We start from the raw sequence: 25,354 nt of genomic DNA on the forward strand, positions 1-25,354 counted from the left end.
ATTATTAGTGCTTTATTTTCATTTTATTTCTTCATAAGTAAAACATTCTATCCGACGTCTCCTGACATGTTTGTATTCATGGAAATGCCCTAAATAAAATATAAACTGTTTCAATTTCGAGTGTTTTGTTCTCAGAGCTCTGCCCAGAGAAATAAATTAGAAGAAGTAAGAAGAGTGCACCTTCGCTGAAACCATTAGTGCTAAACCTGCCTGCCTAAATGCACCGGGAGCGCGCCTTTAATATTTGTATTTATTTGCATCCAAACGAAGCAACTCAGCGTCAGCCCGGGATTGTTTTTCTGATGGAGAGCTAATGGGAAGAAGCTTTTCTGCTTCCGCGTCTGAAGTCAGCTCGGCTCTGATGCTTTGAGAGTCTGGGCGCGTCTCTTGAGCCGCCACCAAAGAGCGCAGTAAAGGAAAATGAGAAACGCCGTCTCATAATGAGAGCCCTAGGCAAAGACATACAGAGACATGTCTTTAAAAAATCCTATCATTATAGATTCTCCCAGTAATTCTGCAGCGTGAGAGGCATATTAAGAAGTGGAGCACTCTGACGAGGTGAAGGCTCTTTGGTGGTCTTTGGTTACCACGTTGCTTTGGGGCTACGCTACAGTCGCATGCCGCCGTTTACGGAGTGTCTTTACCTTTGAATGGGGATTATGTCTTTTTGAGTAGCTCATGTTTTAAAGATGAAGACGGCACTTTTCTATTACATATTAACAACACAGGACCATAAAAGAAAGTGCTTTTACTGCGTGTAAGGTTTAAAGGTGTCGCCACGGATGAGATTTATCACCTGGTTTTTGCAGGCGGTTGATGTAATGCAGGAGGTGTTTTAGCAACAAGTGCACTTAGCAGAGGTCCTCTTGAGAATCCGTAGTTGAGGCGTTCTGTCTGGAAATACTTTAATCTGGGCCCGGGTCACAGGGGGAGCACTTCTCCCTCCACACCCACACGAGCCTCTGGTGGTCCTGGTGGAGGTGGACCGTTGTCCATGTGAATGTCTCTTCATTAGCGGCCCCCGCACCCAGACTTGGGACATCAGGCAGGCCACCCTGGATCTTCTCTCTTTCGCTAGCTGCTTCTTGAAATCTACTTTTGGCCCCTCCGCTTTGGACCCAAACGTCCCCTAAGTTTGTAATTCTGGACAGCTGTATTTTGGGCTACCGAGGAGGACTTTTTGGAGGTAACTTCTGTCCGATGACTTTAAACAGAAGCAGATTAGCATTAACTAGACCAGTTGAACAATGAGACTCATTATTCATCTGTGGTCATTAAAGATAGCCTTGAATCATATATGTAAGACCATCCTCTGGGTCTTGGGTGGATCAGCAGTGTGACGCCAAGCTCACCCGTCTCATCAGTCCTACTTCAGCAGCGTAGCAGCGAATGAGACCTGACAACAAGTGTGTAAACTTTGTTCTAAATGGCTCGGCTGAGTTTTCATCCCTGCTTGTAGTTGTCACTCCGCTTCGAGTTTGTCTCCTTCTCCTCATTATCAGCTACCTGTTCTCCCCTGTTCTGCCACTGATGGGTGCCAGTAGTGATTTCACTCCCAGAACCAACCAGGCAGCTCTCATTTTAAAGCTAATTAATAACACAAAACGGCTTTGAGTTCCGGCTGTAAAGACGGCCAGCAAAGCAAGGAGAAACGAAAAGAAATCAATAGTCCGCTCTTCCTCCAACATCTTAATACCGCACTCACAGGCTCCATCACTTCCACACATCACTCTTCACTGTCAGCTACTCGCGACCAGAAGAGTTTTTAATTGAGGTCCGGGCGGGGATGGGAAGAACACGGAATGGGCGATGCTGAGAGGCAGCTAGCCTGGCGGGATTGAGATGAGGACCACAGACCAATGGCGAGGCAGCCCACACAATTTTGGAAGAGAAGAGTGTGTCCTTCTCAGCAACAGCCGCAGCTTGTTGAATTGTAAAGGTGTATAACATTGACTAAATCTCTGTCCCTTTGAATGCTGGGTACGCGTCCGTGTTTCGGGACTTTTCCTCCGAATAGAATATTCTGAGAGTGCCAGTCAGCCCTTTTCTGTAGTGTCCTTCCACAGCTGACTTCTCTTATCACTAAGAGTGGCTTCAACAACCGCGCTCGCATTGTGCACGTCCCGCGCCGTCGCCGCTGTCAGAGCTGGAGCCCATTTTCAAACATCCCTCACGCTCGCTGGCGTGTTTTCCTGCGTCGGCGCCTGTCTCCATTTAGCTTTCTGACTCGATTTCTTCACGTGCCCTTTTCTTCGCATGCAAATGTGCATTTGTTTCAGTGTGAAGTGGGGGGGGTGCACGTGCGCGCTGGTTAACATGCAGCGAGCCGATGCCGGCCGCGCACTTTGACATGACATTTAAAATCCATTCTCCGGGAGAACAAATGATGTTGCCAAATGCACACCGGGGCGCCCGCCTCCCCTGGTATGGAGTTTATTGTGGCGCGACTGCCCACCTGTACCCCGGGCCATTGTTTATATGCCATTACAAATTCTCACGCCCTTTCTGCTGGTAACACGGCCTCTGCTTTGCTAACATGACAACCATGCAGTGTGCTCCGAGCTCTATATTGAGTTAATTAGCCAGTCTGCTGGGTAAGGGCTTACCTCGTAAAGTTGAGCAAATCCACTCTCACCTTGCCCCTGGCACATCTCCGTCGCCAGTGGAATCATCTCCTGCTATGTTCTGGCGGCCCACCTCCCACCTTTCGCCCCCCATGGGTGCGTTTGCACAAAAACTCATCGGTTTTATCACAATAACAACTTTGGGGAAAATATGACGGCCCCCAGCATGAATCTGTACATTTCAATACAATGTAGCATATAGAATGGGGAAATTGGTCAAGTCTTGCACAGATTTCTGCAAAGCCAACTCAACAGGAAGTCGGAGGACTACATTAGAAAGCAGATTTCACACCTCAGAAGTGAAGGGGGGGGGGTGTCAGTAGTGTAAGTCTTTACTGGTTATCGGGTGTGAGGAGCGAGTCCAGAGAACCCATCATCATTCCACCATCCAAACAGAGGTGGTCCCAGTGCTCCCTTCTCATGATTTATAAAGCCGCCTTCAGTTTCCCACCAAAGAAGGTAGAGTAGCCGCAGGTTTTCCTCCACATTCTGCGTTCCCGCTGAAATTCCTCCCCTGGTTTCTCCCACAAGTCTGCTTGTTAGTATTTGTAGACATTGGTAGCCTTTCAGTTCACATCCCATATTGACCTGGTAGCCTGAGCCCTAACCTCTCTTAATTTAACATTGGAGAAAACACTGTGTTTACCGTCCTGCACGGAAGCTGCAAACTCATCTGTGCGGCAGCTTTTTTATGCTAACTCATTCAGTCACGTCTTTTTTTTCCTTCCCCACAACCTTCAAAGACTTTTTTTACCTCTATTTGCTGCTCTCTTTTCCCCCATCACCAGCAGATGGCTTTTTATAGTTCTCCTGCTGAGTAAAAAGAGGGCCGTTAGGAACTTTATTCCTATAAATGCAGAGCCATTACTCTGTTTTAATGTGCAGTTCTGCACATCACACACTCTCCTGTTTGCCACGGGCCCGTGGCGTCAAGGGAAGGGCAATAATGTCAGGCAAATTGTGTAAGTAAATTGTAGCTGGGCCATCCAAGAGATGAGCATGTCACCTTCCTGCATGCCAATAAGACCACAAGGCAGCATCTTGCTTAAAAGCAGTTTATTGAAATGCAAAAGGAGGCTCGAGAAAAAAAAATAAAGCTGAGAGCACAGATGCTGTGAGGACAAAAACCCGTAACCATCCATCTCAGTTTGCCAGATTTTACCTCTACAAGGGAGGTTTTCCATTCCCTGGGTTGGTGTTAGCTTTTATTGAGAAATATTGCAAGAACAGCTGATGTGCCTGCGCGGCCATCCGCTTTCCGAAGCTAGAAGTGTGCGCAGGTTGTGATCAACACCTTCCAGATTGATAATAAAGTCCGCTGATTGAAACAAATTCCGAGTCGGTCTTTCAATGCAATACCGATATTCATGCCCATGTTTTTCATTTTGGCTAATCCACGTCCTGCGACACCAAGGCCATCTCCTTTCTATTAGCGCCGCTGTTATTATTTCTGCCTCCTCCGTGTGAGGTTGGTGTTTCTACCTCGAAACGGAATAAAGACGGTTAAATTACAAATGTCAGAGAGCATATTTGATTTCCTGGAGGTGCTGTGGTATGCCTCAGTCAATCCCAGAGTCATTTGAATGTGATGGGGAGCGGGGGTTGTGTTTGTCTGGGTGACTTATACGTCTCCTTCACTCACTGTTTCCCTGCTTTGCTATATTGTCTGGATGGATGTCGCCATCTCTGCCATGCGACTCATTTTTGGAGAGATATATAACCTTCTTCCCAGTGTTGGAACCGGCTGTGCCTCTGTAGTCTCCAGGGCTATATGGACCCTCCAGCATAGATGAGCCCTGCTGCCGCTCTGTCCCTGGGCTGGCTCCTGGTCTACATCGGTCTTCTGTGATCAGCGCGACTCCTCTACATATCTCGCCACTGCCCGCCCTTTATTTTCGCAATCAGGAACGAGGCCAGGGTGTTCATCCTGACAATGAAAGGAAACCTAAATGACACTTCCTCTCCTTCTGCCTCATCCCTCCGGCTTGTCTACAATGAGCCTTGAGGCTCTATTTAGCCTCAAGCCATCCTTCTGTCAAGGGACATTAATCTCCTTTGGTCACAGCTTAAGAAGCTAGGTTTCTTCTAGGCAGGTAAAACTGGGCTGACAGTTGGAGAGAAAGCTGCTTTGATCTGCACTGTCTTTGCTCTGCAGAACCAAGATGACAGGAAAGCGAGTCTTAGGAGCACTTTATTCCCCTAAAGGTGCCGGATAGAAAACACCCGGGCCTGCGAAATGCCTGAAAATCGTGGCTCTCACGTTGACTAGAGCCCAAACAATATTCATGCTGGCCCCTTGCCAGTGACCTGTAGTGTTCTCAAGTGACTAAGGGAGCCTCATTTCTCACCGGTGATGCGCTCTGTGCTAGCGGTGCCATATGGAGGGGTTCTTTTTAATCATACTCTTGGTTGTCCCCATTAAATATCTATTTTTACCTTGGCAGAGGCCTGCTATGATACACACCTATGGTGAAGCAGTGTAAGAGCTACATCTATCTGTCTATCTATCTATCTATCTATCTATCTATCTATCTATCTATCTATCTATCTATCTATCTATCTATCTATCTATCTATCTATCTATCTATCTATCTAGATGTGACAGTGCAGTCTTTACCTTTGCACAGGGGGAAGAGGAGAAGGGACAGAGAGGATAGGTAAACAGAGCCATTAGAAACAAATCTATTTCTGAAGAAAACAAAATCACATCATCAAACAGGAGAAAAAGAAAAATATGATCCTGCAGCCCTGTGGGCCCCAGCCTAGCAATGATAGCTGACTATGGCATTTGTCTTTATCAGGCTGCCTTGCGGGAGGGAGCGCATGGTGGGTAGGTGTGAGAATGAGAAAAGAGAGCAGGAAGAAAGAGCATAACGGCTCCTTCACTCGTCACGGAGAGCTCCACATGTTCGCTACTTTACGTGGACATTTCTGTCGTCATGCCTTCTTTTATGCGTGTTTAGTTTTTCTTCTGATAATGATAAAAAGTGGCCCTCAGTTGGTCATTCCTTAAATATAACAGAGTGCAGGGCTGTGTGGACATAAAGCCAGAGCATCATCACTCATGACTAGCCTGGGGAGGCATCTGCAGCTTCATCAAAATGACAAGATTGACTTTCCAGATTTTCTCCCTCTTCTGTGACATTTGGTTGTTTATCCCCCGTCGCTGTAGCACTTCCATGGTCTTTACAGTGTCTCAAGTACTGTGAAACGTATTGATATTTCATATCTATCTATCTATCTATCTATCTATCTATCTATCTATCTATCTATCTATCTATCTATCTATCTATCTATCTATCTATCTATCTATCCATCCATCCATCCATCCATCCATCCATCCATCCATCCATCCATCCATCTATGCTTTTTAATGTAACATTTAGAAGTTTATGTCACAGTTAAATCTGGAATTGTAATTTCTGGAGACGCTATTTCAAAACACAACGTAAACTTTGTCCTTATGTGGCCTTTAACAGTTTGACTAACTGGCTGACTGAGTGGCTCCTGAGCGCCCCCCCCCCTCCTCTCTACCCTCCATCTTGGCCAGTCGGCATTGTGGCCGGTTTGTTTAGCTTCACGGCCGAGGCCAAATCCTTACAGATGCTTCATCTTTCCACTGGCATTGCAGTGCCAGTCTTTCTTTTTTCTGTTTTTCTATTATTGCTATTATCTGCCCAGAGTGGGCGCTCTCTGAAAGGGGCCTGTTTGAGCTTGCGCCAGACACACAGCTATTTAGCGGATCTGCTGTTTTCTCTTCTTCTCCCCTTTGTCCACTTGTATACTCCGGGGAAATGTCTTTCTTGTTTTTGACACGTTGTCTTTGTCCTGCTGACTGGTTTTATTTCTCTTCATCGGGTTAAAGTTTGCAGAGACAATGCTGCTAACTATCATATAAATATAATGATCAGAATGAATTATTCTTAATTAATTATACTGCTGTAAAAAACATCCATGTTATGACTGTACGTCAAACTTGTAGCAGATCTTTTTGTCTCTTGTTGGTAGAATGCGTTGCAATATCAATCCAGATTTAAGTGATAATTGCAGTATTAAATGCATCAGAAATGATGACAAATGAGCAATGAGTAGCAGAAGGAATGGGGATGGACAGTTGGTGCCAACATCCTCGTAAATCTGCGCCAGTGCTGCTTGAGTGATATGACAACACAGCCCTGCATGACTGGTGAGCTATCTGCCATCTGGGCACAATTTAAAGACATAAGTGATTTAACTAGATGCCAGTGAAATGCACAAAGAAAAGGTTCTGTTTCTTCTGAAAGCTCTGAACGTCAAACCCAATGCAGATAAGATGCTGCAGCAGTGAGTGAGGTGATGCTAATCGTCGGGTCTGTCGTGCACAGTGGACAATCAAGGGTCCCACGTGGTGGAATAAATGGTGATGGATACAGCAGTGACAGTCGTGCATCCTGTTTTAGCTGTGCGAGAGTGAATAATGAGGCTCTGCCTTCTCTCTCTCCTCCATTCTCTTCAGGTCAAAACGTTACATTCCCCCCAGTGGCTCTGTGGGTAACAGTTGGCCTGGCCGTGTGCCTGTTCGTGTTGCTCATTGCCCTGGCTGCTGTCTGCCGCAGGAAGATCAAGGAGAGCTGCGAGGAGGCCAGAAGAGAAGGTAAAGCGAACGGGGGTGACTCACCACCATTTTCTCAGAAGGAAGGCAGTAAGTTCATTGGCAATGGTAGAAAAATGGATTCCATCCTCAGAGTTCCATAAAAGGGTGCATTCGGCCTGTATTATAACAAAAATGTTCATCTCAACATTTGCAGCCTTAGAGCTATTAGTGATCTAAACATAACTGCATTTATTTCTGTTTTGGGCGTACTAAGTGGACATTTTCTTCAGTCTTCAGTTGGTGCGGCATGAGATGAGCTGCATAATAGCCACATATTGTCCCGAACTACGGCCGCCACAATGAGAACGAGAGGCGTTAGTCGGGATAGAAATTGCTCCAGGAGCTTCAAGGATTCCGACAGGATGTCTGCTTCATGCTCATAGGCGGGGTCTGTGATGGTGGGACACATATTGTCCACCAAGAAGAGCGTCATTACGCGGGTCCAATAATTAGCTGTGCAAAATTGCTAAGGATCCCCGCAAGTGCGAAGGAAAAAAGTTCAGAAATGAGATAGACAGTGCAGAGCTACTATCACTGCTGTAATGACAGCTGCCCAGAGTGAAGGAGACATTTAAATAAAGGTCAGCCAGTGTCTGCACCAAGGGCCCAGAGGTTTGAAAATAAATATGGAAGTGAGACAGATGCAGAGAAAAGAGTAAATAGCTCCATGGAACATAAAAAAATCAAGTAAAATTGAAAAAGAAGAATATAATGCAGGTCCCCCCGTGGGCAAAAAGGTTCCGTTGGCTGTGGGGCTTTTCTTACAGCGGATTGGATGGAGGGTTATGTTTGCAGCCTTGACATCGAAGGTGAGATTGATTGTGTGGTCATCCACCTCTATCTAAATGTTAAGACTTTTTCTCGTCTCTTCCCGGCGACGTCTCCGCAGTCTCGCGTGTTTTACAAACACAAAGGTGGAGAAATGAGAACGCTGAATTATTCGTATGTCGCACGGGCTCGTACGTTGCTGATAGGATGATATTTTATGAATACAGACATGGAGAGGCTTAAAAACAGGATTGCTATGCACATACACAGCTGCAAGGGCAGCAAGAAGCAGGAAAGAGCAACCTAATTGTGGTTGTCTTATCTTTTAATGCCTTTCCCAGGTATGTCCAGATAGAAGTTGACTCTCTTCTTGCCGTGTCTGGGTGGTGAAAGGGGAGCGGTCAGTATTAGAGGGGAAAGGAGTCATTTCTAGTTTCTCTCATAAGGTGTGTGGAGAAACTGAACGTGTTCTAGAACAGGTTGTGGCACAGCAGCTGCGTGTAAAGCTCAGTTTCCTATTTCTTCTGTCTTACATCCTTACATTACAGCTGTGTACCCTGTCTAATGCTTTCAGCCACCTATCCTGAGCCGCCTCCTTTCCCTCAAAGCTTATTTTACATTTAAATAAGTGTGCGATTTAATCAGAAGTGTGTTTGGAGATCATGTGTAGGTGACCGGGAACGGATCTCCTCTGTGTGAGGGATGAAAGTCATGAGGGAATCAGTGTTTTCCCAAGGGGGTTTTTCAGCACACAGATGGGGATGTTAAAAAGAGGTCAACCCTCAGGTTGGCCTGAACTAGAGGCTTTGTTGAGTCTGTGTGCACATGAAATCCCTGCCACACACACTTACAGCATATATCACTTTCTGTCAGAGTGCAGAGGAAATGAAAACGACCCTAAAGACACTTTTCTTATTTAAAACACGTCCAATTCTCTCATCAGCTGTTGAAAATAAATCCTGCTGCAGTTAATATGTAAGCCTGTCTTTAAGCCTGGTGCCTTAATATGCACAGAGAAGAAGGCCCGGCTGCTTCCAGGGTGCAAGAATAAATTAATTAGGCCAACTAATTAGCGTTTTTATAGTACTGTAGGTTTACTAACTGGGACCATTTGCTTTTGCTTACAAATGCTCATGAATTCACAGCAGTGCTGGAAGAGATTAAGGCAGCAGTGGTGCATCGCTGCTATGCAGGCGTATCGGCACTTTTACAGTCTTACTGCCTGCTTTGTCCACCTTGCAGAGACACACACACGCACACACACACACACACACACACACACACACACACACACACACACACACACCTTTCAAATATAGCCAATAGGGGGATGAAATTGCAAGTTTTCACTCCCTGCCCTCTGCATGCCCCCGTCTTCACACAGACTTTAAGGTTCCTTTAAATGAACTCTGCTATCAAAGCAGTTCCCCCCCAAGACATTCCCACTGCTGCCACAGTGGTGGGTGAGTTGATCTGAAACCGTTGAACAAAGAGATGAAGGTAAACAGGATGTTGCGGCGCAATTCCAGCATTTTAACTTTTGTGTTTCAAAGTGCACCTTTTTTTAACAGGGCCACACGGACAATGTGCACCTAAGTTAGACAATAGTCAGTCTAATAGAGCTCGTATTTACACCAAAAGCGGAGAAAGTATATATTCATCGCAGTGTCGTAAAGGGATTGACCTGATACTTTATCATAATTGTCTGGCAAAAAAGAATTTCAAGGAATACAGATTTCAGCGTGATCTCCTGCTGCAATAATAAGGAGTTTATGCCTAATTTCCCCAGAGAATTACAGTTCCTGCAGTAAAAGTCAAGGAAAATCAAGCAATCACAAACAAATGAATTGAGTCACCGTGGCATTTAATTTTGCTCAATTATCAATTTCATCTCATGTGTCAGACACCAAACAGCGGGTCTCAGCCTCATTTGCGGCACTATCGGCACCACAGAATTCAAATCGGCTGCTTAAATACTCTTAATTTGCTATTTTTGTCTTTGTGTGTGCACGTAGTACCCCATGTGTGAAGTGTGACAGCCCATCAGTGAGCTGCCATCGCTCACTGTTGGCAGTGGCCTTTGAGAGAGCCAGCAGCTAAAGCCTAATGTGATTACCGTCTTTGCGAAAGGGCTGGATAAGAGGTTAAGGATGGGTATGGCTCTGTGTGTATGATATAGCAGGGACACCATTGTGCGGACCCCTCTCTCCACTGCTTGTCCTTTAAGCTGCGAAGGATCAGCTCACCATAGGCACGCGGTGAAGGGACGACATCGCCTGCTTTTGTGCCGTGGCCACCGCCGATAATGACTTCTCTGTCTCCCCACAGCTGAAGAGGCCAAGGAACTGGAAGAAGAGGAGTCAAAGACAGGTCAGTGGCACATGTGCAGAGGCCTGCTCAATGCTTTAGCTGCAAAACTCCACAGCAGCTAAAGCTGAGAGGAACCGATGATATTCCAATTTAAATGACCCTCAGAATCCTTTTAAGCTGTGAGGACACAGGCAGAAACAGACAGCGGCACATGACGTTATCCACTTAATCTCAGCAGTCATGTTAAAGACCAAAAATTGCCAAAGAGCACAGAAAAACCACCCACAGTGTAATTTGTTTTCTCTAAAATCACATCCAGGTGGCGGGGTGGTCGCGACCCAAAAACAAGTAACTGAATGTTAAGTTTGTTTACTGAAGTGTGAATGAAGGCTGATGAAGCATGAGCGCGCGAGAGAAATGAGACCAGCTCCAGGCGTCGACTCCATTCAGCGCAGCAGCCCAGTGGCATAACTCTTCCTCTGTGTGTGGGTGTTTAAGCCAGAGAGAGGGAGGCACTTGTTTAAGGATGCAGGCAACCTGGCAAGCTGTTTTACATTTGACCCCCCCCCCAAGCTGCAGCTTAAACAATGAAATCTAAGTTGTCTATAAATTCAATGGTAACAAGTTCCACGAGCGTCGTGCAAAATTGAAGGTGCTTAAAAATGATTACGATGACCAAAGCGAGCTGAAGGTTTTTAACTGGTCAGGGAGCAAAGGACATTCAGATGTAGTAATTTTGAGTCGACAGACGAGGTGGGGCCTGGATGGGGACACAAACGTTGGTTAACATTTCACATATTCCAGTGGACGACATGAATGTGGACCTGCCTGATAAAGCCTAGAAGCTAAAGTCATGCTTCTCTGCATGCCAGCGTGCACAGTGGTTACGGCAACATTCTGATATTTGGCAGGCGTGTCCTGATCAGCGGACACAACACAGAAACCTCTAAACCCTGAGGAGAATAATAACGAGCGGCTCATCAATATGACCCACCCAGTGACACGGCTCCCTCAGTTGTGCAGCAGGTTCGTGCACACTCTCACGCCACAAACACCATTCAGGAGTGACTCGAGGAACCGGACAGAAAGTGTCTTTGACCTGGCTCCCAATCTCTTTAGATTCCCATCCAGTTCGGCATTCATGGGATATTATGGAACTATGAATGCTACTGCATCCCGCCCTCCCTGGCACCCAAATGCCCTGTGTGTACGCCAATTTCCCCAGAGCTGGCGAAAATGAAACGGCGGTGCTTCTTTCTCCGTGATGAGAAAGATGTGATATTTTGCTTAGGTGTGACCTTAAGACTCCAGAACTAATTACAGTGTTAGAAGCTGGGCAGGTTTCTCCTGCATAGCCTGCCTCTGTGGCTACCTCTCACAGTCCTGAGCAGTCCTCCCTCAAGTGTTAATGTCATTAGAGTTATTCATTTGACTCCTTCTTTAGTCTGATTGAATTATTTAGCCTTTCAGTGAACGCCAAAGTTAATACCATGTGATTTTAATAAGCTGAGAGCTGAAGGAGAGTCTCTGAGCAAAGGGGGACAATGACTTTTATTCGCCGGTGCCTTGCTCATGAATGTTTCAGAGAGATCTTTGTTGCCAGGAGTGGGGTCGGCCATCCCATAACCAGGGCCACTTAATAGTTCAGCGTTGGCTGTCGGGGCAGGGCCGAGAAGAGCAGATCTCAGAGATGGAGCTCAGTCCGCCAGCCTGTCGTCATCGGCCGTACACCTGGTTCATCCAGGTGGATGCTGTGGGCGGTGGAACGGTGAAGTCACGCTAATGGCTCTGCCTTTTGAGATCGCTCTGTAAGCACTCCAGGCAGAACGCTTTGTTTTGCCATCTGGCTCCAGTTGTGCTGACAAAGGCAGGGGTTCCTGCTTGAGACAAAGGAGCAGAAATGAGCCCCCACTTTAATAAACCCAGGATGATGGGGGAGCCACGTTTGCGTGTTATCTTAATGAGCTGTCCAAAGGAGAGCGTGCCTCTCCTTTCAAAGCCTGCCTGATTTGAACAATAACCAGTGATAACTGAAGACCGGGGCTCATTTATTTGCGCTAGGTTAGGATCCCTTTGTTGCCTTTACAGAAGAAGCAAATAGTGTTTAACAAACACTGGAGCTGAGACTGGATTTATTTGCTCCCGCACACAGAAACACGGTGCGTGCATGAGAAGTGACATTATCGCACCGCACTACCACGCTACCAATCTACAGCGCAACCACATGTGGACATTTACGGCCTTTATTATTCTTGCTTTTGCCCACCACCACTGCCCCACCGCCTGAAATTGTGCTCAGTAATCTAACTATAATGCGGTGCTTAGGGCGGGGGGGGCTGTAGTGACACAACAGCAGCAGGCTTTGGTTAGTTAGCAACAGTCCCGCCTTGCTCAAATCCCAAACTCCAAGAAGTGGCGCCTTAGCAACAAAGCCCCCGGAAGGCAGCGTTCTTCAGTGACCCACTTCTTTTAAGACAAAGAGTTGTTGGAAGTAACATTTTGCCTCCTTCTCTGAAAAGGGAGCTGGGATTGCAAAACACTTTTACTAGCCCTTAATAACCGAAGCGCTGGAAGGTGGTTGAATAAAAGGCGCTGCAAACAGAAGGAAGCCCCAACCTTCCTCATCCCATTCACGCCAAGGTCACCACCGAAAGATGGATGACAGCGACTAAAATCATATTAAAACCTCAAACTTGGGCAGCTCATCATCCTAAATGTGTTGATTTGAGAGGCTGGCTGGCTGAGGCTGCATAAAGGTGACTCCTAAGTAGACAGACAGAAACAAGGACAATTGCAGCTGGGCCAAAGTCACCTCTGGGCTGATTACTCCTCCCCTCCCATTCCATCAATAGCAATAAAACGCAACATACAAGAAACATAATATCCACATTATGCCTCTTATGGGAATCAGAGAGGAGCATCTCGAGTGAATGGATTCACCGACGGAAGATGGCAGAGTGTTCTGAGAATATAACAAATGATTAAATATAATTAGACTGTACAATCATTTTGAACATAGCAATTAAGCTGCATTGTAGGATTTATTATTACAAACCAATCAAGTTGTGCCATGTAGCATTATTAAATCATATTAGTTAAACGTCTTAACTTTGAAATAACCACTTGTTTTTGTCCTGTAAAGAACAGGTTTTTTTACAATGATATCCATAAGACCTTAAGAACTTTCAACTCCAATCTTTCTTGGTGACAGATGACATAAATGATCCCAGGTTGGCGGCGTCACACCAGTCAATCAAATGATTAATCAACGGCTGGATCATACGAGAACTGGATTCCACCAACCTAAATTCACCAGCACTAACTCATCCAGCGGGTGCAGAGGCCGTGAAATGTGTCGTTCAAATGACACACAATGCGCGCACAGCATTACCGGGCTTATTAAAAAGTTCCATTCGGTATTCATATAACCTACTTTGACAAAGCTGCGGGTCACAATCCGTTCCACATAGCTACAGTTTGAATCGAGAAGGCCTTGGAAGGCGGCCACAGGCAGCTTGGCTTGACATGTCCTCTCGTTTCACTGGCATCACATTTGCGTCTGCTGGGCACTCCCAACCGTTACACAAGACTAAAGATATGTAAATAGAACATTCATGTTGCCTTCATTATCAGATGTGGGTCACTGGATAACTTCAAGAGCACTAATTAAATAAGCTCCCTGCACACCATTGCTTAATAGTTGCACACACATTATTCAAGCTCCGCTCTCATATTCCTTGCTGGTTCAGCAACAAATTGTAAACTAGGTGTCTACTACTGAGCCTTCTTCAAGGGTGAACCCTTAGTGATGTCGATTCGATGTTAAAAGGCCAACTAGTGTAACATTGAATAATGAGGGGAGTTGCACATTTATCACACGCTGGTATTGCAAGTAAATAAGTGAGATGATTACTTATACATACACACATCTCCTGTGGACGCTGTGTTCTTTTGAGCAACGCCGCGCGCTGAGCTACATTGCTAACCTCTGCCGCACAGGTTACGAGGGAGAGGCCGTCCGATCGTTGTCGGAAGAGCGTAAAAGTAGCAGATCCTAAATCATTTGGAATAATGACCGTTGTCAGCTAATGACGACAGTGCTGTGCATCACCGTGCAGGCTGCTTTGCATATCCAACAGAATAACAGCGTAAAATGTGCTTCCACAAGAGGAGTTTGGGAGTGAAGGCAATCCTTTCCCAGGAATGAATCCCCCTGTACAGACATTTATATCCTCCTGCCACCCCCCCACCCTACATTACCCCCTCTGTCATGTAATCTATGCTCCTCTGACAACATAGGCAAGGCCCAGAGTGCCTATCCATCTCACTTCCCCAGATCTGCCTCCCCTGTTTGGTTCCACATGAGCACTCAGCTGCTGTGACTAATTAAATAAAGCGCTGTGCCCTCTGCTTCCTGTTAGCCATGGCGAGGTTGGTGGTGCACAGAGCTGGAGCACTGGAGGAGAAGGAGGGGATGGACAGACACAGAGCCCGTAATGATGGTGCTCGCATCATCTTCACTGTGTTGACGTGACCACTTTGCACTGTTTGCTCACAGAGGTTTTAAATGACAGTGTTTTGATGTTAAATGTTCAATCTTGTGTGTTTCTCCTGTTTTCTTCTAGCCATGACACTGCTGCAGAGCTAAAGGAAGGGAGATAAAGGTGAGTGTGTGTGTGTGTGTGTGTGTATGTTTAGGTATTGCTCAGATGTCACACCTTTCCCCCCCCCCCTTTGTCACAATTGCCTGGTGTTGTTAGCACTAATGCTCTAGAGGACACAGTGTCTCTTGAGGTTACGGGTAAGTGCTGCCATAATGAGGCTCGGCCGCATTAATTCAGCAGCCAGGAATATGACAAGTCTTGACATTTTGATTTCAGGCGATGCAGGGTCACATCCTGACGCAACAAATTGTTGGCAAACACAGGAGCTGGGGGCCATGCATAATCTGTTCCATCAAAAACTGTGTGGTTTAAAAGCGATGCGGTGCAGACTTTGTTCATCTTCGTTCCACATTGCGACCAGGCTTTCAGCTCTCTTTGTCCTGCAGCGCAGCTGTTGTGAAAAACTTGTATATCTGATGGTGTGTATTGCTTTTTGCTCATTATACACAATTTAAATCTTATTCTGTTAGTCTGAGGAGAATCTTTTTTCCCCTTTGACATCAAGATACTGTTGCTTGTTTAATTGGTGAAGTGAAAGTGGGAAAACCTCCAGCACTAACAAGCTGAAGTGTTACACAGTGCCGATTATAGTCAGACATTAAATGAAATAAATTAATTTCCCCTTCTGTGTTTTTATGCTGGGTCAGTGACAGAAGGTCAACTGAGTCAACTGTGCAGTTTAAAGCACTGATGGATTTAGCAACGTTCCGAAGCCTAACCCTAATGTCTGTTTTGAATGAGGATCATCATCCATTGCTTCCTTTCCTGTAACAAGAGTCTGACAGGGACTGCGACACTAATACAGTGGTAGGCAGGCGCTGCAGATAGTGTTAGCAGATAGTGACCCTTGGGAAGAGAAATAGGACAGTCTCTTCAGCGACCCCCTGTTTGCTCAACCGTGGCCCACTTGCATCAGGCAGCGTGTCCCTCTCTGGGTACAGCATATGGACCTCTGTAGGCCCGGAAAGAGTCTGGCTATTTTCAGGAAAGTGCCGCGTTGTAGTTGGCCAATTGCAATCCTGATATTTAGAGTTACTTATTATATTATTAGTAGTATTCCGTTCCGTCCATATGGAGTTCCATGGGAACTGCAGAATCATCAGCAGTTCTTTTCTGCACTTCCTGGTTTGCTGCAAAGAAGATAAAAATAAAGCAGTTCCAGTTGAGACCTCCCGCTGTATATGAGCCACAGTTAATTCCCCGTACCTTTTAGCCTGAATACCATTTTATTATAAGGCAGGGCAGTTGAAGCTTGTCTTTAGCGTGCCCTGATTGGTCACCGCCATAAAGGTGCATTGTGCAGAGCTGCTCCCGAATGATAGAGGGTGCAGAAAAGTAATTATCTGTAAGTAGCCAAAATAAAATCTGGCCATTAGGAGTGAAAGAGGGGGCATTTGTCATTACTGTAACATCCACTGACCTTCACCGAGGCTGCTAATGGTATTTGTGATACGGTGGAAGCCCCTGGACCTCCCCGCTGCTGAATCATCCCGGATCAATTATTCTAATATTTGTGTGGCAGCTTTGGTATCGATTAGCGCATCTATGCAGAGCGTGGCATGTCCAGCCATTTCATTTAATTAAGTCATTTTCAAAGTCAGGCGGCGCTTTGTTTTCATAAACCTTTGCCTTATCGACGCGTGCCTTCATTTGTGACCGGTGTTTATCTACCCAGACTTTTATTGCTTCATTACTAGCATCCTTACACACAGTAAATGTGCATCCGCAGGACATGTTTTAGCGTGTGCCTGCTGCTTTGCCACCATGTTCAGCAGCTCAGGTGTACTAGTGTTCTCGTGGGTATTGATTCGTTTGACAGATTAATATTTCTGAACCTGGGATTACAGCTGATGGAGCAGTAGGGTTCTACAGTCGCCTATTCATTTAAGTCAAATTGCTGGTTATAGAATATCTCCTCCTCTCGATTCTCTTCGCAGTGCGAATGCCTCCTACGTCAGGAGCCATAAATCCACACTCGTCTGCACTGTTTGCAGACCCAAGTGCCAAAGCTAATGCAAAGATGAATTATGAGACTTGAAGAGCAGGTCAACTGATTATCTGCTTTGTTCTAAATAATGCTGGTTCAAACCACCCAGCTGTAACTCACCAACACCTCCAACCTTCATGTCTATTCTACATTTTTTAAAACATATTTTATATGTGTGTTAATGAAAGGTCATTCAGGCTCTTGACCCAGGCTTAGATGAAGATGGTCCAAATGGGAGGCCAAAAAAATGCTTAACGACAGGAGCAAAGCAAAGCTCAGATGGTGCGGCTCGGTCATCGACGTGACCTGTCCGTAAATAAAAATGAGGGGGCCGGTTTCTTTTTGAGCATGGATTGTCCCCATAGGTGCAATTAGTGTCACGTAATGGCCCTTTTCTCTGCTTGTTCAGCAGAGTTGTGAAATATTAATTTGATCCTGCCCAACATATCCACTCGTTCTGGTTTTTAAAAAGGCATCGTTGTTTGTGGGGGAGAGGCGGTGGGGCGTCCGAATTGGGTGAAATATAAAAAGGAATCTGAACTGATTGTCATGTAAAATATTGTGATGGGGTAGTTTTAGTAATGACTCCAAAGCAGGAGGCTCAGTAGGCCAGAGACTGTAGAATAGCTCAGATTGTTGCCTTGTGTACGTGGCAGGTGAGACCTGGGGGACGGTGATGATGTCAGACAGGGCACTTACGCTGGACTCTCTCCCAGGAGTTGTTTCGAAGAGGAGCTCACGGTTCCAGTACCTCTGATCACTGCATTATTTATGCTTTTGTCTCGGCAATTTATCTGCCATTTTATACCTTGCAGCTTCATTCTACACTACATCTCCTGTGATGGAATGGGCTGCAGCGATGATAGCCTCTGAGGGAAGCCAATAACAGAAAATAGCAGCTGGTATTGATATCAGCAAACTGGAATGGACAAATGTGCTGCATAGCAATCCCTGCACACCGCCGAAAACCTTGGCAGACATCCATTCGCATCAAAATAGCGGCACGAAAGAAATATTCTAACGAGAAAAGTGCTGCGTTGGCTCCACTTTCTTGCATTTGTATTAATTTTAGGACATGGAAGTGGCGATATGTGTGTAGGAGTAGGAGTTTCAGAGCAGCTGAATCGCTGATCAATGGCAGCTAATGAACACGGCAGGAGTTCTGCTCCGTTTGCCTCTCGACAATGAGCCGCCTTCTCCAGAGAGCTCTTTCTCTCCTAGTTTTGCCAGAAAAACACAGGAGCCTTCATTGAAACCAACTGCCTCTGGGCTCAATTAACTACCATAGATAAACTCATAATGCAGATGAGAAGCCGAGTGCAAGATGAGCGGCGTGGCAACGCTGAAAACCACACGCACACTAAGTAAAACGCACGCACGAGCACAGGCAACGGCCTCTCCGTGACGATAGGGTGGGAATTTATAGATGACGAGCAGAAATGGATTCACAACAAAGAGGGAAACGTAATAATCTCAGGAGCATCTGCATTTTCTAAGACTCTGGTACCCAAAAAATGTGGGTATCACACATATTGTAATGATGGAACCCCGTCATAATCTGAATCCGGCACCGTGGTGCCACATCAACGATAGCCAGTAACGCCAGTAAACATGCAGATGCCACCAAACGCACCTGTGCCCCAGCAGCAGGTGTCACGCAATGGAGCCACGCGGCTCCGTTCGTGAGGCCAGATGAGAGCACCGTGGCGATGGTGAAGTTTGCTTTGGGCCTGGCCGCCAGGTCACAGTCTTTGTCACACACCGTTAGCATCATCGCTAACCCCAGCCCTCTCCCTGTCCTTCGCTCCCTTACCATTCCGCTCCGTACCTATCCAGCCCGGAGAAACAAAACACTCTTTGCCAGCGGTCACCAAATTAAAGAGGGCCGCTGCTGTTTCTCTTATTTAATCTGACTCGTCCGCTCTGAACATCTACGATTTTTCTTCCACGGGAAGAGCAAAATAATAGCTCTTAAGCCTTAATTACTGTTAGTCTTGTCGGCTGAAGAAGATCTGGCAGTTTTAAAAGAGTCCCAGCTCGCAGTTGACAAAGGCAAGCTATCAAAGACAATGTTCAGTGGCGGAGAATTTACAGATGGCACCGAGCTAAACGCCGAGCAGTCCCCCGCTGTCACGAGGGCGTGATAAACATACTGTTTACTGAATGGCGAGATGAGTTGACTGTGTAGCTTTGAACGCATGATGGTGCTGAGGAATCCATCCACTGCTGGAGAAATTAGACTTGTGGCATGCGGGTAACAAGGATGTATTCTCGACTGTTTACCCGGCCTACGTGATTTATGTGCGTACAATACAATTGCCTCTGACTGCCATTATTCGTGGCATCAGCGAGGTGTCATTTGTAAATACGATTTTGTATATGAGAAAACATGGAGTGAAGCATGTGTGTAATGTGATTGTGCTGTCACTATGAAGCACTGACCTCTGCTCACGCCCGTGATGAGCTAAAGTAGGCATTGAAATGAGGTTAAGTGCAAGTTCACGGACATAAACATGTCAGCCCGAGTCCTGCAGCCATCTCTCAGCTCCCCTCAGCGCAGTCACGAGGGCTGCACTCACCTTCACACTGTATTTGCACGGCTCCATCTGCAGATTTTGGCAGACCGAAAGGATCGAGGCTCGAGGCCTCTGCATTGACGGAAAAGTAGCGTCTAGAAGGTAAAATAGGGCTGACGCTGTCGGGCTAACAGTGACGTCATCTTGGTCTCTGTCAGAAATGTGACAGCAAATACTTATCAATAATCAATAATTATGGTTAAACGCTGCTTTTGGAACACCTAGAACCTGCGTGAGTCAGTGTTCCTGCAGCTGAAGCAGGTTAACAAATGCATTCAAGGCTTAACAGGCCACCAAACTGACCTCACGTTGCTGATGTGCATAAACAGTCAACAACACAAGGAAACTGGATGAAGCCATGAAGAGAGAAGACGCCACGAGGCTGTTCGGTGATAGCGGCCACTCCGAGTCACTGCGGCTGAAACCCCCCCACTGCAGCGGCGGCACGGTCCTCCGCCCCGACCGGCTGTGTTAAGTTGCAGAATTTCTCAGAGGTGCCATGATCATCAGGACCGGCGTAATGCTGTAAACAATCCAGCAGTTTAGACGCCAGAACACAGGGGTCAGGTTTTCTTTAATAGAGGTGGGAACACAGTTGGGTAAATAACAACTTGGAAAACCGAAAACAGAGGGAGCTGCTCTCCCCCACTTGCTTCCCTCCTGGTAATTCTGGAAGCACGTAGGCTTCTCAGTTCCCCACCAGAGCCTCTTCAGATGCTCCTTCAGAGTGAAGTGAGGGATCGTGATTAATGCACTTCCACGTCTCACCTGTGCTCGGGGGTGGGGGGGGTGTTTTATAATTAACACCAGGGGGGCTGCGGGCTGCATTTGGAGGTCGAGGGTGCGGTACCGTAGCTGTTAAAAGAAAAGCTGATAAAGGTGAAAGACTTCAGGAGGGTGCTGCATGCTGCTGCTGTGGAAGAACCACGGAGAGGTAACGGAATGACCTGTCAGACGCTGCACTCCGTCTCATTGTTACTGGGATGGAGTGGAGGGGGGGCTGTGGCGAAGGGCGGCGGGATTACCGCATCACTCAGGGCCATCATCGCTATGTTGCGACCTTTGTGAGTCATTAGAGAGGCAGATGGCTGCGCGGAGTCGTCTTCTCCGTCCCGCGCAGCCCTCCTCCTGCACCGAGGCCCTCACCGCCGCGCTGATCTCCAAATAACTTTCTCACGGATTAGGTGAAATCGGAAGGAAACATACCGAAGGATGATTCAGAATAAGACCCTTTTCCACCGACATTTCCAGGAAATCTTTATTCCCGGGAATTTATTTACCTGGGATTTTTCGACCGCGTGTTTCTGCAGGTGGACTTGGTCGTTTTGAATCACCAGCCTGAAGGTTACACGGCTAAACTGGACTGGACTTTGATTCAGAATGGGTGGTTCTAAATAATGGAACACCAACGCCTGGGCCGAAGGCTTTGCTTCAAACGAAGGGATTATTAATAAAAGTAATTACAACTTCATTAAAAAGGGCTTTTAAAAGCATTATTAAATTTGAGTCTGTTTTTGCACACGGCTTTTTACTTTAAATATGAATGACTAAGACGATTCTGCGGTGGACATGGGACAGAGACAGGACGACATTTGTGTCGTGCATCTTCTTAAAGAAGTTTGTAGTTCCCTCAAGTTGCTAAAATATAAATACAATACTCTCAATCTATAGAGTAATACTATTCCATCATTGTTCATAATTCCTCTGGTTCATGAAGAAACATTCGTAGCTTCCTCATCCGTCATAATCCAGGCCCAAGGTCGTCAAAAGTGTAGTGTAGTAAGTGTTTGTTTGTTTTCACATCTCAGAAAGCAACAGACCTGCTAGAAGAGTACGGAAATGAAAAAAAAAAGGCGAGGAAAGAATGGAAGGAAGTGACCGACGGGGAGAATGAAATATGCCCCTCGTGTTTCAGTGCAGATGAGGAAAGAAATGGGCACAGTGTGGATTTCCAACGCTTCATTAGCTTGGATCCACTGTGCTGCTTCCACGTGAACACTCCTATAGCGCTGCTAAATTAGTGGGCAATCTCAGAGACCTGCTGTAAATGAATCTGTCCATCAGCTCGCATCCAAGGTGATGCAGGGGGGGAGGTCTGCGCCCCCATGGCTCCATTGGATTCTTTGACAAAGGGAAGTCTTTGCATAAAAAAAAGGTTTAATTCCGAAATCTACGCGGCGTTTGCAAAAGGCAGACTATAATAACACTGCTTCAGGTTTCCCCCCCCCTCGTTTTGCTATTTCGCTTCGACGTGTCGAAGCTGTTAGCGTAGCCCTTAGGGTTTCGCTTAGGATTCATCGACATCACACCGGCTCGTCGTGTGCAAAATGGAGTAAAGCGATAATAACGAGCGGCAATTACGGAGTAGAACTACGGAGCTATTTTGGTATTTCCTGTGTTGAAATATTTGGGAAGACACGGCAGGTGCTTCAAACATGAGCAGTCAAAGTAGTTCCCGAATCAGAAGTGGCTTTTTAAAAAAAAAAAAAAAAGAGTGCAGCGGAGATCTTAAAAGAGCGCCTGGGTTGAGCAGAACCTCTCCGCTCACATGAGATTATTAGCCCCTCTCGGGGTATTAATGCCAGAAATCAGAATTCAAAAGGTCCGTCCTGATTAGCACATCCGCAGCATCCATTTAAAGTCCAGTTGCTGGCTGATACAGCCGACTGCCTTGAATAATGTATCTAAAAGTGAACCTCCAAGCACATAAGCTACTATATTGCTTTTAAGAGCTCCGAGTGGGGGAGCTTCATGTGTGACATAATTAAATTCCACCCAAGTTAATTCAAAGTGTTTAATGATGCAGGGAGAACAATTTCTTTAGCTGTGCTAGCAGTGGGGTGGTCCGTGGGGGCTCAAGCTTTAGCGCCGATGGCGGAGAGAGGAGGGAGGGGCGATGGAAAAAGACCTCAAGGTTGCAGCATCCGAGGGAAGCGCAGAGTCCTGCAGGTGCGATGGCGCCTGCGCTCGTTGCAGGTGTCCCCTAATAAACCAGGGATTATCGTGGAATTCTTTTGAAGTTAATCTGGATATTAGGCCAAATGTGAACCGGGGGTTCGGCATCGTGCTCTGCCCGCGAGTCGCCCCCGTCTTTTCACACTCTGTGTCTTTGTATCTGTTTCCAGGAGTCGGAGCCAGACAGCGGGTAGGAGATGAGTCTGGCGGGTAATCCCTCTCCACCCATCCATCAACCCGGAGACTATTTCCAGCGTCCCTCTACAGAATGTCAAAGCCTCACTGAGAAGATGAGTCCATCATCTTCTTTCCCGAGACTTTCCCTCGAGTTCCCATCAAAAACACATAAATGCATCTTGTGCCATTACTTTTTATTGCCCCTTTTTTCCTCTTTCTGTCAGCGGAGGGCCCGCCGCACTGACTGAATGCAGCCCGGTGACTTTTGTTGCATATGTACACACACGCACACACACCAAGAAAGTGTTTGAAAGCTCCAGGACATGACAGGACTCCTTCTCTGTCGCTGACATCACCCTGTGTCAGCTGCAGCGGGACATGTGCCACAGATCTCCTGTCTAATTGGAAGTGAGACACTTAAAGAGATGACCCCAGCTCAGCTGCCATCGCCATCTCTCTGCCAGAGAGAGCGAGAGAGAGAGCTCAGCCAGCCCTCCCGTTACTCCTACGCCTGCTAATTACCGCGTGTCGCCGGAGTAACTTGTACCTGTCAGTGTGTCCGCACTCCTATATTCAGCAACTTGAAAGAATTGAAACTGAACGCTAGCCAAGCTCTGACAAACTGCAAATGGTCCATGGGATACGCCCCGGTGTTCCTGACAGCCTTATATGTGTTAAGAAATCGTTTTTAATGAACACGGACCATCTCGACGGCTTTTTTTTTTTTTTTTTTTAAAACAGCTCGTGTGGGATGGGTCTTGCAGGGTTACGGCGGCGCAGGTTGTTCTACTGCTTACGTTGGTACTTGAGCTCCCGTGCCATATGTCTGAATATGCACCTATGAATGCCAAAGCCACCCCAGTGCCTACTCACATTAAAGCGACATGGTAAAAACCACCTGGTTATTGGTAATTATTGCTCCCGTTCCCTCGGTCACTCGGTGCTCCTTCATGCAGAGCAAGGTCGAGTTTACTGCCGCCGCTCCTGCGCCCGCGGGATTAGCCACACCGCTCCAATTCATCCTTTCCACGTTTCCATTAGCTGATTTGTCTGCCGAACAGACTATTCTACATAATGAGTCAAACACGAATTACGGTCAAAGTAATACAAATATTTCATTTCAATGCAGATCAACTCTGACACGTTGAATTGTTCCCGGTTAGACACGCTCCTATTTTGGGGGCTAATCCCTCTCTGTTTGCAGATGCTCAGTCATCCCAAACATTTTACTCGTTCTGAATAATGGATTTTTCACTGGGATTGTTTGTTGCCGTCGTGTGCGAAATCGCTACCTTGAGTCAAGTCCGACCCGGACCCGGAGCAGCGCACCGCTTCCTCTCCTCTCCCCAAGCCGGATGAGACCCATCAAAACCTCCGGCTTTGCCCAAATGTGTAGATCTCTCTGTACAGTAGCCCTTGACCTTGCCGTGTGTCCTCGTGGCCCAGACACCCGTCTGAAATGAAATTACAGATTAGTGGCCGTGGGCCCAAAAAGGGGGTTTATTTGGTTTCTGAGAATCGCTCATTTTCCCTCCGAAAAAGGGAAAAAAAAGCGACGTCATGGGATTTAGGAACGAAAATGCTGCTCTTGAAGACTGTCTTTCTTCTGACTGTGAGAGATCTGCAGAGACCTCTGAATCTCACATTGTACGAATATTGGACAGAGGTCCAGTGGGAACAGGTTCCACAGTGGTAAAAATTGGCACTGGGAAGGAAAATTTACCCACAGTGATGACAAAAAAAAAGGAAGACGAATGAAACCGACTGCTCACGTTTAAAGGAGAGCGAAATCTGTGAAATGACAGCGTAAACACTTACAACCATCTCCTGCATTTTTCCGCCCGCTCGGCCATGTTTGCCACCTTTTACGACGTTCACGTCGACCTATTTAAGGTGCTGGCTGTGGGAAGGTTGACCAGATATAATGTGCTGGGTTTAATGGTCCTAATGGTGTGTGTTACAAGCTACGCTTGTTATCAATGTGAAAATAATCCAGTGTGAAATTATATTGGACGATATTCACATTTACTTTACTGGTGATGGATTATTGTTGCCCTTCAAGGTTGCCGTGGCTCAGGTGGTCCAGCGGACCCTCCGCTGATTGAATCAGGAGGTCGGTGGTCCCTGGCCTCCGCCGTCTACACGTCAAAATGTATGAGGCAGATATTTAACCCAGACTGCTCCTGGTTCCGGGTGTTCGGCGTGTGAATGTGTGGAAAGCGTCCCGATGAGGAGGTGAAACGGTCGTTACTGCCTCCTCCACCTGAACTTGAGGTTTTTCAGCCTAAAATGGTGCAAACCCGTATGAAAAGAGCTCACAGCATAATAAATATTGATCACTGTTCTGTGCCAATATGCAGATTTGGTTCTCTGAGGGCAGCCTCTGCGGTTTCCTGTGAACTCCACTTGCTCCTCACTCCAGAGGCCAGGACGTGGCCCCGCCACCACGAGTGAGGCGAGCGCTTCCCTTCGCTCACGGAGCCCCGTTGCTGCCGGCAGCGCTGTTGGCAACTTAGAGAGGGCGGGCGAGCTCGCGGGAGGTCGGTCGGGAAGGAACTCGGAGACTCATACGTTTGTTCTGGTGGTGGTAACAGGGCAAAGTCTGGGTAAGAGACAACAAAAGCAGCCCTCCTCGGTTATCTGTGAGGAACGCTCCATTT

General features: G+C 46.7%; 1 protein-coding gene across 3 annotated transcripts in view; it reads left to right on the forward strand.

Moving 5' to 3' along the window:
- cd276 (CD276 molecule) overlaps window positions 1-23,590 on the forward strand; it is a 47,903-nt gene extending 24,313 nt beyond the window's left edge. For 2 of the 3 annotated variants that reach the window (XM_029845629.1, XM_029845628.1), the window contains exons 5-8: window positions 7,120-7,257; window positions 10,354-10,395; window positions 14,961-14,999; window positions 22,688-23,590. In XM_029845629.1, the coding sequence (XP_029701489.1) occupies window positions 7,120-7,257; window positions 10,354-10,395; window positions 14,961-14,983 (203 nt within the window). In that variant the 3' untranslated portion in view covers window positions 14,984-14,999; window positions 22,688-23,590. 3 annotated transcript variants of the gene reach the window in all.
- The last annotated feature ends 1,764 nt before the right edge of the window (window positions 23,591-25,354 follow it).

This window comes from Takifugu rubripes, chromosome 13 (genome assembly GCF_901000725.2).
Source record: "Takifugu rubripes chromosome 13, fTakRub1.2, whole genome shotgun sequence".
NCBI classification, from domain to species: domain Eukaryota; kingdom Metazoa; phylum Chordata; class Actinopteri; order Tetraodontiformes; family Tetraodontidae; genus Takifugu; species Takifugu rubripes.